The sequence below is a fragment of the Scylla paramamosain genome, chromosome 28 (assembly GCF_035594125.1).
Source record: "Scylla paramamosain isolate STU-SP2022 chromosome 28, ASM3559412v1, whole genome shotgun sequence".
Classification (NCBI taxonomy): domain Eukaryota; kingdom Metazoa; phylum Arthropoda; class Malacostraca; order Decapoda; family Portunidae; genus Scylla; species Scylla paramamosain.
Window position 1 is genome coordinate 2844875 of NC_087178.1, and position 17018 is coordinate 2861892.

A 17018-nucleotide genomic window follows, 5' to 3' on the forward strand; every position below is an offset into this window, starting at 1 on the left:
CAATATCAGTTTATCTACATAATGAAACTAAGGTACAACTAGTTGAATACATCAGATAGACAAGCAGTTCAACACCAGTGCTGTAAATGCAACATAGCCAGCTTCCCTTTTCTCACAATAGCAATGAAACTACAAAAAACATCCCAACAATTACAATCTATACTTGACTTACTAAAAAAGTCCTCAGATTACATGACTATAAAAGCATAGAAGTGAACATATACCACACATCATACAAGATCTATTACCACACTTGATAACTCTATTATCAACAATCTGTTGTGCAAAAAATTAATTGAAATAACTGAAAAGTAGGTATTAGTATTAGCCCAAGACTAGGATGGAATGATGAAAAACATGCCTGATGCTCAAAGCTTAATGTTAGATCTAATAGCAACCTTTCATCACAAGCAGTATCCTTGCCTCTCTCCATCTCCTACATCTGAGTTAATCATGCAAGTAACCTTGTCTACACAATTCACTAAGTAAAACAGATATAATGGATCAAAAAGGAAAGTAAACAAAAAATAAAACAGGTTAGTAATTTTAATACTCTAAAAAATTATATTTTACACTGTTATAAAGAATCCTTGCCACATGCAGGATTATTTCATAAAAGACACAAGACTAAAATCAGCATTGCCATATGAAGTAAGGGCCTTTGATTCTGGTGATGAGCAGGTGTGAGACAGGCTACATTAATAGAACAGAAGAGGGTAGAAGAAGCAATCTATAGAGGGTATGACAGATGAAGAATTACCAAGACAAAAGTAATATCATGACTAATACAATGCTGACACTAAAATAGGGGAGTGAGAAATAAACATATTTGGGAAATAAAACATATTTCTTTGGCATAAAATACAACATTAATTTATGAATTCTAAATCATGGAATGCATAACTGACAATGACAGAGAATTCAGCTAAATAAAAATCAATGTATTCATGATGACTGGGCACATTCAAGACAAAATGACAAATGATACCCCAAAGCAAACTGAACATGACACTGGCATGACCACAAGACTGTGTGTGTGTGTGTGTGTGTGTGTGTGTGTGTGTGTGTGTGTGTGTGTGTGTGTGTGTGTGTGTGTGTGTGTGTGTGTGTGTGTGTGTGTGTGTGTGTGTGTGTGTGTGTGTGTGTGTGTGTGTGTAAAATACAACAAAGATGAAACCAGTTGAACTAGCACATGAAGCAATTAGAAAAACTCATTCATCATAAAAAGAGTCTGCAAGGCAAAAGTCCTACTCATTCCACAGAACCACATCCACCAATTTTAGAGCAAACTTCTTATGAAACAGAGGCAGATCACCAAATAAAGTCCACATGTACTTACTATACACCTACTGGCTACACCACTTCATCACAAACACCTAGTTCCTGAGACAATGTTTAGGGAAGCACATTTCATAACAGAATATTTGCATTCTAATTAATCACTCATATTTTGTGCAAAAGCATATAATAAAACACAAAAACTAGTTAAATGAGATGCACTCCACCAGCACAGTGTACAAGTATGCTGATGTGGAACTGTTGTGTGACCAAAAGATACTGCCACCTGTAACTTAGCTATTATCATCATAATATTTCATTTAACTGAACTACTTTCTGTATCATATGCTGTTTACCAATTATACAGCATGGCACTTGAGAAACAAGCAAAATGTGGAGAGTGTGTGTGTGTGTGTGTGTGTGTGTGTGTGTGTGTGTGTGAAGGAATGCTTGTGAATGTGAGGCTATCTCCTTTAAGGTGGCTGTCAGCCTGATATATATATATTATATAGGTTGAGGTGTGTATCCTGCTTAGGGTACAATGTTGCTGTCCTTCATCACAAGGATCTGTGTGTATGAAGTGTGAAAGATCACAGCCTCATCTGCAGAGTTGACTATGGGATCACTGACCTCACAGAGATATAACAAATGATCATGAGTTCAAGACCATGATGAACTTTTCACACACACACACACACACACACACACACACACACACCTTTATTCCTACAGTGACACATGGCATGACATCTTATCTTGAGTAACTGTTGTTCTTTAAAAGGAATGTCAGCCACTCTATATCCACAATTCACTGGTTCCATGCTGACCCTAAAGTAATCCTGTTCTCAGCATGCTCATCCATTTTTCATGAACTGTGTATTATCATTTTTGCTTTTCTAGAAAGAGCACCCACAAATTACATCCACACAATATAAATAAAAAATTCTCATTACTCATGATTACAGTTCTAACAACATTTCCCTATATAAATGTATACATCAAGCTAACATTTCCATAGAAGATACCTATACCCAAGATGAGAGAGTCTACCTTGTCTCATAATAAAAATAAAAATAAAGAACCAAAACCTCAAGTGCCCTTGCTTTGCTTCCATGGGTTGGCCTTTACAATATACAAGGACTATGGTGGCAATATTTTTGCGACATAGCTGAAGAACAAGTAACTATGCAGACAAAAGACAGGCTCATGTACCTCAATCGTGCTGTTCTTTTCAATTATTTCTACCCAAAATAATATGTGTAAGAGGATGACTACTGGACTAGAATAATGTGAAAATGGTTTTGGAATGTTGTTATCTTCATTCACATTTGTAACTGTGCACAAAAGGTGAAGACTGAGAAGTAATACTATGACTATCACCAGGAGATTGGAGCAAAAACACTTTTTTTCCTTGCATGGTTCTACTTTTTTCCTTTTATGAAGTACAGAACCTGATTTTTCATCACTGATAAAGAGATCTAAAATGCTACATACCTATTTTATAAGTTAATTTGATGATTATTTTTGTCAAACTAGTTATAACTATATACACACCTATGCTATCACTTCTCCCAAAGGGAGAACATGATGAAGTGAGATGTTAATTCTCTAAATTCACAACCAACAATGAAGGCACCATTACTCCTCCCCTATAGTTTGTGAAAAAAAAAAAAAACATTATTGTTCATATCTCTATAATGTATCAGTAAAAATACTTAAAAGTAAATAGTACATAATCTCTCTATTCTTCTCTATACACATACATATCTTTCAATATGAAAAGACTATCACAATCCAAGTATTATACAAGGTGGTGAATATCATACTTTCTAGATAACTGCTGACTATTTGTGAATGATATAAGGTTATGGCACCACCCTTCAATGCAGCTATGATTTTACTACAAGGCTGCACCAACAAGCCATTAAGGCTAACCAGCAGTGGATGAACATCCAAAAACAAATGTTAAAATTTTTATGGAACGGTTGATATGGGCTGTAAGTAGATCACTATTGCTTGATCATACAGCTGGTCTCCTTTCCCCACATTCAAGGCCCACACTGAAGCTTCATACTTATACCCCATTTTCTGTTCTTCATGATTAAACTGGTACTATCCTACCCAATTAGTTCTTTTGAGAAGTAAGGTTTATGAAAGAATGCCATCTATTTCAACATCAGGTCTAATGCTTAGTCCCCATGGGGAGGCCCTGGATGGTCATTTGAGGAAGAAATTCCACAGATTTTTCTGGTCTTCTACCACTAAATGGGAATGTTAACAAAAGATGTCCCCACATGACATATTATTCAACTAATGCAAAAACACCCTGCTTTAGATTCTTCCCCTTACATGCACTGTATAATTTCATCAGGGTCATGTCACCACAAAAAATACTACGTAACAATTAGCTAGCTTGTAAGCTTTTCACATTGTGGTATTGTGCAAGCTTGACACAAGCCTACAAACTTTTTATGCCTGTTTTTGCCAGGTAAGTTTGTTGTACCCTTTTATGGGGGATGTTATATGTCTCCTGTTACCCAAGCATGTAATGTTATATGCAGAGCACACCCTCACACACCACTCAACTCACTACCACCAGCATCACCACCACCAGTCAGCCCCTTGTGTCACAGCAATCAAAGCACCTCCAAACTTAAAATATCATCAAAAAATACTTCATATATCCCTCATTTTATATTTAAAAAATTTTAAAATTGCATAAAGGTTCCTAAAATATAAGCTATCTGTGTAACTTGTCAAAGATAAACTAATATGAAATATTTTAACAATATTCCATCATATTCTAACACAAAACTTTCCAAATATTCACCACAGTAATAGGAATTCCTCTGGTTAAAAAATGCCAGCTACACAAATTGTCAAGGCATAAAAGTAATTTGGATAATCCAGAGGCAGTGACAACCAGTTTCTGTGTAAGTGAGGCTAATAGCAAGCTTTGTTGGTGGAAAATTTTCATGGCTTTGAGATCTTTAATTTTTCCTTTTTCAAACACAGAATGAAGAAAATACAATGGCTTGTGCTTGACCACACTTTCCTGCTGAACATCACTGCCTAAAGGACTCTCCAAGGAACAAAGGCATCCTTGTGACTGATAGGAAAAGGATGTGGAGGAGCCAATAGTGGGGAAAAAGGCTGTGACACACTGGTGAGGAAAAAATAGGGACAAGATGTAGTAGAGGCACACCAGATGTGAAGGGTGGAGGGAGGGGGAACAGATCACTTCACCTTCTGGGGAGGCCATGGGGGGGAAGGCCGGGGTTCCTGTGCTGGGAGGTTGAGCACTGTCCTTACTGAGTCTGGCACACAAGGTGATGACCGGACTTGAAGGTATATTGCCTCAGCCTTCTTCAGAGTTCCATCAATATCAATGCGAAGGGAAATGTCATTGATGTGCTGTGTGAAGGGAAAACAAATGCTGTTACCTGTGTGTGAATATTTACCAGATTATGTTCACCTGTAATGTACAACATTTTGACAAGTTCCTTATATATTACAGTTTAAGAGTTAATGTTTTGTTCTAGGAATAAAGATATTATGTATACAATTGTAAAACAATTAAAAACTAGTTCTCTTATAATTTCCTTTTTAAATAATAAAAGTATCGTCTTCATGAGACAGTATATATGAGGCAACAAGATATGGTATATTTTCTGAAATTTGTGATACTTGTGGAACATAATGCCTTTATTTTCAATAATCTAACGGAGCAAAAAATTACCTCTTTATTTATTTTCCAAGAAGTCACACACTTTTGAGAAAACATAAGCAGTGTACACTAAACATCATGAGAGTCACTGACTCATACCTTGAGAATCTCTGTGAAGCCAAACTTGTTCTCCATAATAGTGTCCTTCTCTGTGTCCAGGAGAGCCACAGCTACAAGTAGGTGGAAGTTCGGGCAGGGATGGCCTGTCCACAGCACCTCCCACAACCTGCAAACATTACATCTTACTATTAGCATATATACCAACTACTTCACGACACACACACACACACACACACACACACACACACACACACACACACACACACACACACACAAACTTCATGGATTATCTGGCAAGTTCATATTTATTTTTTCACATTTCCAACTTTTGACCTTCCTCCTGGTCACACCATAATATTCATCAATATTGTTTTCTTTTATTTTATTAGGATGTTTTGTATAATACATGAACACAGATTTTTTTTTTTCTTATTTGAACAAGGCCATAAGGGGTGGGGAGTGTTTTCAAGGGGACATATCACCATAAGGAGGTCAGGAGTTTGTTTAAAGGAACACACCAATAATTTGCAGATTTTCAACATACATACAGTCATTTCTGTTATGCATTTCTACAGAAATGCAGCCACTGAAGACTATTCAAATTCCAGATCAATGGAAGTAAATAAATACTGACTTTTGAACCTCAACATTCCATTTCTTGAACTATATACATATATATATATATATATATATATATATATATATATATATATATATATATATATATATATATATATATATATATATATATATATATATATATATATATAAAAGCCACTTCCTAATTATGATGGACACCACCCACAGAAAAAAAAAAAGCAAGAATCGTTATGCAACTCACCAAACATTTTCTTTACTTTTCCTAAATCAACATTTTTTCTTAATGAATTATTTTTTTATTCACATTCACACATGTAACTGCATATAGTTTTGTGGCATTTTATTTAAAATTTCCCATTTATTTTCAACATATTCAAACAATATGTATTTGCATCAGGAAGCATATATATATATATATATATATATATATATATATATATATATATATATATATATATATATATATATATATATATATATATATACAGTCAAACCTCAGTTTTCATATGCCCTAGTTTTCATATGATTAGGTTTTCCACGACTTTTTACGTCAAAATTTTTGTCCCAGTTTTCGTACATCTGCTCAGTTTCTGTACAGTTGAAAATGGTCTGTATCAAACTCATCTGCCTGCCTGCGTGACGCTTGCACCAGCTGGGACACTTGCATTACCTGAGTGTGTTGGCATTTCTGCCTTTGTTTCTCATTGAGTGAGCATCACCCCATGTGTTCATCCAAAACATTTTGGATAATCCATTGTTTTTTGTGCTTGTTTATTGAGTGCAACTCAATTAAGCCACCATGGGGCCAAAGAAAGTTCTGAGTGCCAATCCTCTGATAAAGAAGACGAAAAATATGTCAGAATTCAAGAAAGAACTCGTAGCAAAGTACGAAAATGGTGTATGCATGGCTGATCTCACCAGGATGTGCGAGAAGTCTGCATCAATAATCAGTTTCATACACCAACAAGAGTCTTCAATAAAGGTAAAAGCGATGTTAGGTGTTCATTTATCCATTTCACTAGTCATTTATATTTATTTCTCATTGTTTTTTGTATGTAAAACTATAGTCACTCCCTATAAAATGTATTATGTGTTAACACTTTGGTATCTGGAACAGGTCAATTGGATTTATTATTTCTTATGGGAAATGTTGCTTCAGTTTTCGTACATCCAGTTTTCATCAGACTTCTTCTAACAGATTAATCACAAAAACTGAGGTTCCACTTAACACACACACACACACACACACACACACACACACACACACACACACACACACACACATATTATATATATATATATATATATATATATATATATATATATATATATATATATATATATATATATATATATATATATATATATATATATATATATATATATATATATATATATATATATATATATATATATATATATATATATTTTATGTATACAGATATTAAGCATATATTAAACAAAAAGATAACACCAGCTGGGACACTTGCATTACCTGAGTGTATTGGCATAGCTGAGTTCCCTTTTGAAGCGAACAAGGAGCCAGCGGAAGCAGAAATAAAAGTTGGCTGAGTCCCGCACCTCCAGGTAAGACATGAGCTCTGGGTCAACTAGCCTGACAATCTGGTGCATATCCTTCAGTTGCTGCTTCATCCCTGACTGGTCCATGTCAAAGTTCCGATACTGAGGGAGGCAGAAATTAAAATGATGAAGGATAATAATTTGCAACAGGACAGAGAGAGAGAGAGAGAGAGAGAGAGAGAGAGAGAGAGAGAGAGAGAGAGAGAGAGAGAGAGAGAGAGAGAGAGAGAGAGAGAGAGAGAGAGAGAGAGAGAGAATGATTGAAGTGAGCTAACAACAGACAGATGATTGAGAACATTTTTTTTATGTAGGAGGGACACTGGCCAAGGGAAAAAAAAAAAAAGGTCCACTCAGATGCTAGTCCCATAAAAGGGTCCAAAGTGGTAGTCTAAAATTGAAGGATAAGTGTCTTGAAACCTCCCTCTTGAAGAAATTCAAGTCATAGGAAGGTGGAAATACAAAAGCAGGGAGTTCCAGAGTTTACCAGAGAAAGGGATGAATGACTGAGAATACTGGCTAACTCTTGCATTAGAGAGATGGACAGAATAGGGGTGAGAGAAAGAAGAAAATCTTGTGCAGCGAGGCCATGGGAGGAAGGGAGGCATGCAGTTAGCAAGATCAGAAGACAGCAGGAGAAGACAGCTAGAGATGCAACAATGCAGTGATGAGAGAGGCTGAAGACAGTCAAAGGAGAAGAGTTGATGAGACAAAAAGCTTTTGATTCCACCCTGTCTAGAAGAGTGGCATGAGTGGAACCCCCCCCTCCAGACATGTGAAGCATACACTATACATGGACAGATAAGGCTCTTGTACAAGGCTCTTGTACAGAGTTAGCAGCAGGGAGGGGTGAGAAAAACTGGTTGAGACATCTCAGAACACCTAACTTCATTGAAGCTGTTTTAGCTAGAGATGAGATGTGAAGTTTCCAGTTCAGATTATAAGTAAAGGACAGACCGAAGATATTCAGTGTAGAAGAGGGGGACAATTGAGTGTCACTGAAGAAGAGGGGACAGTTGTCTAGAAGGTTGTGTTGAGTTGATAGATGGAGGAATTGAGTTTTTGAGCCATTGGACAATACCAAGTTTGCCCTGCCCCAATCAGAAATTTTTGAAAGATCAGAAGTCAGGCGTTCTGTGGCTTCCCTGCGTGAAATGTTTACTTCCTGAAGTATTGGATGTCTATGAAAAGATGTGGAAAAGTGCAGGGTGGTATCATCAGCGTAGAAGTGGATAGGATAAGAAATTTGGTTTAGAAGGTCATTGATGAATAATAAGAAGAGAGTGGGTGACAGGACAGAACCCTGAGGAACACCACTCTTAATAGCTTTAGGAGAAGAACAGTGACCATCTACCACAGCAGCAATAGAATGGTCAGAAAGGAAACTTGAGATGAAGTTACAGAGAGAAGGATAGAAGCCATAGGAGGGTAGTTTGGACACGAAAACTTTGTGCCAGACCATAATTGAAGAAGAAAAAAGGGATGGAAAAGGGACGAGTATGCAAAAGGGATAGGAGGGAGTGAAGGACACAATGAAGAGATAAAAGTTAACAAAATCAGAAGAGAAGGTAGATTTTAGATAAAGGCAAGAAATGGAAGATAAGTATACAAATAAGTATACAAATAATAATACATCAAGGTTTGTTATGGAGCCCTTACCATTTCTTAATGATTTTCTAAAGATTGATTACTCCCCTTCCTCAGGTTACTTTCCTCCATTTAATTCCTCTTTCTTTTCATAACTAAGTCTTCATTCTTTATTCTTATATTTCAGAGCACTTCCTTCAACATTCTCTCTTTTTTTTTACTACTCCTGTCTCTATATTTCATCCACACTTTCACAATATCTTCCATTCATTCAACCATAGCCTTCTTTGTCTTTTCCTCTCCTCTCCATTGCCCCACTTACCACCATGTCCATGTAGCCAACAAAGCACCAAAATGCTGTGGCCTCATCTTGCGTCACATACAGGATTGGAGCCAGAAGATCACTCATCCCTTGCACATATCCCAGATCAAAGTTGTACATCACGAAGGTCATGAGAATGTCGTGTAAGAGAGTCACATTGGGGTTGTGTTCACCCTCGAAGAATGGATGGTTGCGGTCAGTGCGATTGACATCCTTTTCTGTTGGAGTGATGGTGGAAATAGGTGTGTTAAAGGTAAAAGATAATTCTATTAACTAAAGCCTGAGATAGGAGGAAATCTGAATGTTAATGTATGTATGCATGCATATGTGCCTAGTCTTGGCTACCGTTTTCTAAGGAGGATAATTCACATGATACAAGAATGGTGGTTCATGGCAGGTTAAGCCTGTTATTTTCTCAATCTGGTGAAGATTCTGAATCATGATGTAACAGAAAAAATAGCATAATAGGAAACATGAAAGTAAATAACTGCAAATCTAATGTCCTATGAAACATATTGAAATCTTTCTCTAAGGTCCTTATATAAAAATCAAACAAAAGTAAAAAAAAAAAGCCAAGAGAACAATTAAGACTGAGAACAGAGCTTTCAACAATAAATCTTCTACACACTCAATAGCCTTTCACACTGTTACAATTTCCCTACCTATGAGGCTTCGACGGTCTCTGAAGCCACCAAAACGACTTTCCTGGTCCTCAGTGACAGTCTTCCATTGCTGCTTCATGATGTAGTACAGATTCTCTCGTTCCCGCTTCCTATCTTCCCGCTGGATGTATGTCTGGTTCCACACATAGTGCCCCAAAAGGTAACACCACAGCTCTCGCCTCAGATTGGGGTGGATACCCTAAAGAGTGGAATGATGGTCAGTTCTTCTGGCTACAAAGTTCTCTTTCCCAGAGCTAAAAAGACCTGTTTATTGTATTAAATAAGGGCAAAGCATCCTAATTAATTCAAGTCAAGTACTGTCTATAATACCCTCCCTCCACTCACTCACCCCTCTAAAGATGCGCTGCTTCAGTTGGTCCACTTCCAGCACCCTGCCATCATCATCTACATACTCCTGGAATTCACTATGAGTCATTGGGGAGAGCCGCTCCACCTGAGGCCTCTCATTCAGAAACCTCTTCTTTGTCAACAGCTCAAACCCTGTTGGCATCACACATGTACATGGTTAAAATGCCTCAATGTTTAATTCCAACCTACTTAGACAAAATTTTGGGAGGAATCATAAGCAAACTCATTTTACCACTTTATGAGAAACTTCTAATGAATACTTATATAGCGTATAACAATAAAACTCAATAAATCTTAACTATTTTTTTTGTAGGAAGAGAAAATTTAAGCAAATGCCTACCAGGCTCAAGATCCTCAAAGCCATTAAGACTGTGGAAGATTTCTGCTACATCATCTTCTCTGCTCTCTGAATCTCTCACATAATCCTCCACTCCAGTGTACACTGTAAGTGAAAAATTTTAAATTAAACATCAGTTGCACAAAAATATTTCTATTATAACTATGACTTACAAGATATGTTTTTTTTTATTATTCTCATTCACATACCAGTTTCATATTATTCCCGTACTGTTCATCAGCAATAAGATTACAGGGTAAGGTAACTGTTACAAAGAACTTTCATATCCCATCAGTTTGACTGGACAGTGCATTTATAGTTCCTTCTTCACTTAATGGAAAGATAATCAATACTACCAAAGGGACTGTTAAATCCATCAGAACTGGGTATATATGCATTATGTAACAAAAAAAAAATTCAAGTTTCATAATTCTCTTTCTATCTTGATCATTAAAAAATCTTGTTTTGAATAGTATCCATGTCATTATAACACTGTTTTCCCACTCTTGCCTCATATCCATAAAAACAATGAACATGAATTTTGTATAACAATGAAATTCAGGGGTTTTATCTCACATTTAGAAACAATTACTACTGTTAACTGCTATCAATCTGGTGCAAATGGGTTGTGAAAAATATTAGGTTTAATGTCTTAGTTCTATTTCTTTTTATGTTTTTTTTTTCCTATTTCTTTTTATAAATGTGATTTCAAAATTAGAAAATTTAATTTTCTGGTATCTTGCAACATCTTTCAATTTCTATGGCTTTAATGAAAGACTGTCATACTTAGATAACTACTTCACATTCTTCATGTCATTGATGCTCCTCATGCAGTTTATGACAATTCTCCAAGATGCTGCCATTTGCTGCAAACCACTTTTCATTTAATATTATTTGTATAAATTATGAACAATTTGTGATTTATCATTCACATTACTATTCCTGTTGAACAGGTTTCTCCATAAAAGGACAATAAACCTGTAGATTTACATTTACATTTTTATTGACAGACTAAAATGACAGTAAGCATGGAGATGAAAGAGAAGGGACTCTGTGATAGAATAATTATACAATCACACATGCTAGTGAGGCTTGTATGTGGAATGGAAGACATAGGTATAGGACCTAAGCAGTCTGAGCAATGGACAGTGCAAGTATAATAGTGTACATGAAAAATTTGGTATATCATGTAAAGGTGAAAAAATTAAGAGTGGCATGGTCAAGAGGATAAATGAAAGCAAAGTAAGGTGTCTTGGCCACATAGATAGAATGACATAAAATGAGATGACTAGAGAATATATATATATATATATATATATATATATATATATATATATATATATATATATATATATATATATATATATATATATATATATATATATATATATATATACACATACATACACAAGAGACTGTGAAAAGAGGGAATACAAAGACAACAATAATTGGAGATTTTCTCTCATGGCTATTTCCTGAGGAGAATTCTTTGGAAGTGACATCAGATGTAGATAGATAAGACAGATTTCAACAAAATTAAATAGATCTTTTGAAATGTTGCCTCTTTATATATATATATATATATATATATATATATATATATATATATATATATATATATATATATATATATATATATATATATATATATATATATATATATATATATATATATATATATATATATATATTCCTTTTCTTTTAAGGGTGATAATCCTTTGTCCTTGTCCATCTCCAGTTATCTTTCAGAAGATGCTTGATATCCATTTACATCTCAAACAACATATCACAGGGATGAATGCAATCCTAAGTTAATAAAAAGTAGATAAATAAATAAATAAATATACAAGTACAAAAACTAAACAGAAAAGGGGTTTTGGTACTTATTCAGACACCAACTTACAGACAGCATCGTAGAACTTTGAGAGAGCACCGGCAGTAGCTGTGTATGGGTCACGCTTGAAGTTGTTAAAGAAGCCCCAAACCCGCTGGTGTGTGGTGGGAAGGCTGTGTGCTCCCCCTGCTGCACCTGGGCCTTGGCGTGATGGCACAAGGTTCATGGCTAGTAGCTCTTCATCCTGGGCTGCCTGCTTCTTGTCACTTACCAGAAACAAGTTGCTGTCTTTCTCAGACCTGGTGATAACATGGAAGAATGAACAAGTGGATTACCACAGTGTATGACTGACAAATAAACAGACAAATATTTTTCACTTTTTATGCACTTGCTACATATCAGTCATTCCCATTTCTTTCTGCCACTATGTTTCATCTCCACTCACTTTTTCACAGCCACATATCTGAGTAACACTTCCACAAAGCACAAGACCGATCCTGAGTGAAAGGCCAATGCTGGGTGAGTGGTCCCATCCCGCTGAATCAACACCAGTGATCCATCTTGCCCTAACTGGACAGGGGATAGGAGACAGAATGGAATAATGCAAACGGTCCTCATGCTGTTTTCTGCAATATTCCTCAGAGCACTGAAAAACATGCTTTATACACCTAGTTCTCATTATATGTGGAATTACATTCTGCAAAACCTTTGTACAGTGAGAATTTGCATAGCGTTAACCTATCTTCACATTAATTATATGGGGATATGTTCCATGACTTAATTTTGACCACCCCAAATGTTAATCTCAGCACTTTTTCTCAATAACAATGCACTAAAACAACAACAGAACACACCAATAATGCCATATTACAATAGTATAATATGGAAAGACAGGATATATAAGAATAGAAAAAAAAAAATGAAGCATAACAGTGCATGGGAGGCCAGTGTTGGCATGAACAGTGCACCAATATACACACAATACAACACTGACTTGTCCATAGCTTTCATCTTGCTGACCATACCAACAACATCACCAAAACTCAAAACCTTGATGTTTGAGACTGGCTCATATCACAGTTAGATGAACAACCCAGAAAAAGAACAGAAAAGAAAAGCTGCAAACATCCTTGGCTAAGGTACACCATCTACAGTGAAGCCCAACTGAAACTTCTCTCCATTCCATATCACCTGAATCTTCAACTCAAATGTTTTGTCAACAAGTTGTTCACCAACCCACATCACAAACACCCATTTTTCTCCCAAGGCCCCAAAACCCAGTTGAGCAGTTCGCATATTAATTATTCTTGCTTACATTAGTTAGAATACCTGACACATTTAGCATCATTGGATGAATGTGAAACTGCACAATAAGAGTCTGCATATAACAAGAACTAGGTGAACAACACTACAGAGGTTAAACACTTTCAATTAATCTTCAGTATAAATGCTATTTTTATCACTAGTATTTTTTTATAACTATGTTCAGCTGATCTCCAAAACAACAAAACAGGATACTCACCCGGTAACTCCGAAGGTCAATGAGTTCTATGGAAATCGGGCGCACATTTCGCCTTGGTGTGGAGATTTCAACAGAATCTATAAAGCAAAATCATAGCAATGGATTAATACAATGCATATAATAAGCTAATACACTATGAGATCTGTTAAGTAATCCTTTATAGTTGTACACTTAACAAGGCACCTGTGAAGTGAGTATCTTTCACCAATTGATCAAAATACAGCCATGCAATGCACTACTAACCTGATATATTATGGTGTGTGAAAGTGACGGCAGCAGAGTTGATCACTGCCCAATCACTGTCTGTGGAAGCTTCATCATCTGCACACCGCCACTCCACAACCACTCCGTGAGGCTGTGGGAGGAAGACATAAACAAGAATAGTTGAAAGTACCACATCACAAGGCAGACATCCAAATTACAATATTATTAGCAAATCTGGTAGTCACACATCTACACTAAATGACAGAAAACTCACCTTTTCTATGATCCGTAGTCGACCCCCAACTTTGAGTTCATCTGGTGAGGTGGGAATAGTGTACACTTCATCCTGCTCGTACACTAACTGTTAGGAAGCCCCACAAGTGAGAATTAAAGGTATTATTTTAGATTTACACCATCACACTTTACAAAATTGGGAAAATGATTTTCGTATACGTTACTGGATTCTAAGAAACTTTATCTCTTTGAGTTTCCATGGGAAATCCATAGTTTTCAAAACAGACGTGGCCATTTCCCCAAAAAAATTCCCTAGACCTGATCCAGTATGATAGATTAGATTAGTATCCCTGAGAGGGGTTGAGGAAGGTGCAACCCTCTGCAACCCTCTGGCTTGGTTAGGTTAAATTAGTATCCCTGGAGGTGGGACACGGCAGCACAGCCCCCCAGCTAGGTTAGGTGGATTATGATGTAAACCTAAAAATTTACCAGATCCTATCCAAATCCTACTTATCCTTACTAACTCTATAATTTTATCTTTAAAACCAAGAACTATATTGTTTGTCAGGTAAAGAATCTCTGCTCTCCCACAAGGACAGATCTTATTATATTTACTTCAAAATTCATTAAATGTACCTATTAACACACACACACACACACACACGTTATCTATATCTATATATATATATATATATATATATATATATATATATATATATATATATATGCTGATCAGGATATGGCTCATAAAACTTTTTAACCTAATAGCACGATGTAAAACCCATCCTCCCTCTACTAACATACAATATCACTAGAGTTCTTTAAACCAAACACAAACAAAATATGTTGTATCCCCCACTGGCAAATTTGATACTCATTCTGACCTTAGTTATTTCTTTAAACCAAATACAAACAAAATATGTTGTGTCCCTCACTGGCTAATTTGATACTCATTCTGTGCTTAGTTATTTCCAAAATAATCATAAGGAAAGCAGGTCTACATCCTTGTCAACTTTTTTTTTTAATTATCCATGCATCCTTTATGATAATTTTAAATAAGATGGGAATCATTCCAATAAATTAAAACCCTCGTAATAATTGACCACCGAAGATATACATATTACAATACACTCTCGGGCAACAATTTGACTTATCACTTCTAGAATTAAAACTCCTCAAAAGTTCAACGATAAACATCACTCGTCAGGGCCAGTCTTGACTTTCCTGACCCTTAAATGTACACTCAATGTCACACCCACCTCAGTCCTACTTTTTACCTCCGCTGTGCCACACTCAGCACGGGCCATGCCAGCACTTCACACACCACTCACCCCTGCACTCCAAACACACGCACCACAACACTGTGCACTTCACCAGGAGCAGCACTTACACCCTCGTGACTATCAAGAGGTAGTGACAACAGCTGAACTACGACGCAGGGAGCAATGTCACCCCTCACTTTGCACCTCACACATTCCCACGCCTCTCCCACTCCTCATCCTAAACCTCACCATGATGGGAGAGTGAACCCGAATACTGCTGACAGCTGAAGTATATTCTCTACACGCTCAGTTCTTAGTATATTTCATTCTATCACTGAGACTCACGAGAACTTCGCCCATCTTTGTTTACTTCCCAACAGGTGATGACTAACTGTGGCCCAGACCAATCGCGGCCCAGCACATTTCCCTCCCCTCGCTGATTGGCCGAGAGCTTGCCGACCCGCGCAGGCCGAAAAATTATGAGTGGAATATAAATTAAGTGGTAACTGTCAGATTAAGAAAGTAACAGAACGGGGAGCGGGGTGATAGGGAAACGTAAAACAGAATATCATAAGATTGAGAGAGAGAGAGAGAGAGAGAGAGAGAGAGAGAGAGAGAGAGAGAGAGAGAGAGAGAGAGAGAGAGGGAGAGAGAGAAAAAAAAAAACTTATAGCAGGTATATGGAAAGAAGGAAGGGAATTAATAACAGGATATATGAATTGTTGAAAACGAAAGAATTCACAAGAAAAGATCTAAATAAAATTTTATTGTAATCCAAATACATGCAACGCTAAAAAGTAAGCAATGGCACTTCTCGTCGACCTTCGCAGAAAGCTAGAATTTTCCTATTTGAGAATCAACATGGTCAGTGTTGCATCAGAAAAAAAAAAAAAAAAAAAAAAAAAAAAAAAAAAAATATATATATATATATATATATATATATATATATATATATATATATATATATATATATATATATATATATATATATATATATATATATATATATATATATATATATATATATATATATATATATATATATATATATATATATATAATAAAAAATAAAAAATGAAAAATAAATAAATATGTACAGTATGATTAAATAGGTAGTGGATACTTAACATGATCCGGCACACACGTGGAATTATATTTAATGCCAGTAATTAAGACCAACACAACTTTTAATAGTTCTTCCGTCACATGACAGCCTTTACTGAACAGCCGAATGAAGGCTCTTTTACAGGACAAAGTAATAGACCCATAATGATTGAAAACACACTCACTAGGTACAGGTAATCGGTGGGGAGAGGAAGAACTGCCAGGGAATTGGGTGCTTGATATTGTACCCTCCAGACCCATTTGTCGTGGTGTCTTCTTCGGATAACAAGGCACATGTTAGAATCTGAATTTTACGGACCCTTTTTCAACCCTGTCTA

At 36.1% G+C, this 17018-nt stretch overlaps 1 protein-coding gene across 5 annotated transcripts in view; it reads right to left on the minus strand.

Moving 5' to 3' along the window:
* LOC135114705 (TBC1 domain family member 15-like) overlaps window positions 1-17008 on the minus strand; it is a 21337-nt gene extending 4329 nt beyond the window's left edge. Inside the window, exons 1-13 of one of the 5 annotated variants that reach the window (XM_064030639.1) lie at window positions 16866-17008; window positions 14355-14441; window positions 14120-14231; window positions 13877-13953; window positions 12800-12924; window positions 12424-12653; window positions 10524-10625; window positions 10164-10315; window positions 9815-10013; window positions 9153-9370; window positions 7161-7348; window positions 5105-5231; window positions 4525-4692 (exon numbers count right to left, since the gene is read on the minus strand). In XM_064030639.1, coding sequence (XP_063886709.1) covers window positions 4525-4692; window positions 5105-5231; window positions 7161-7348; window positions 9153-9370; window positions 9815-10013; window positions 10164-10315; window positions 10524-10625; window positions 12424-12653; window positions 12800-12924; window positions 13877-13953; window positions 14120-14231; window positions 14355-14441; window positions 16866-16976 — 1896 coding nt within the window. In that variant the 5' untranslated portion in view covers window positions 16977-17008. Of the gene's footprint in view, window positions 1-4524; window positions 4693-5104; window positions 5232-7160; window positions 7349-9152; window positions 9371-9814; window positions 10014-10163; window positions 10316-10523; window positions 10626-12423; window positions 12654-12799; window positions 12925-13876; window positions 13954-14119; window positions 14232-14354; window positions 14442-15573; window positions 15640-15825; window positions 16044-16865 lie in introns of those variants that run through there. The other 4 variants (XM_064030642.1, XM_064030643.1, XM_064030640.1 and 1 more) reach the window with 4 other exon arrangements.
* Between the last annotated feature and the right edge of the window lie 10 nt (window positions 17009-17018).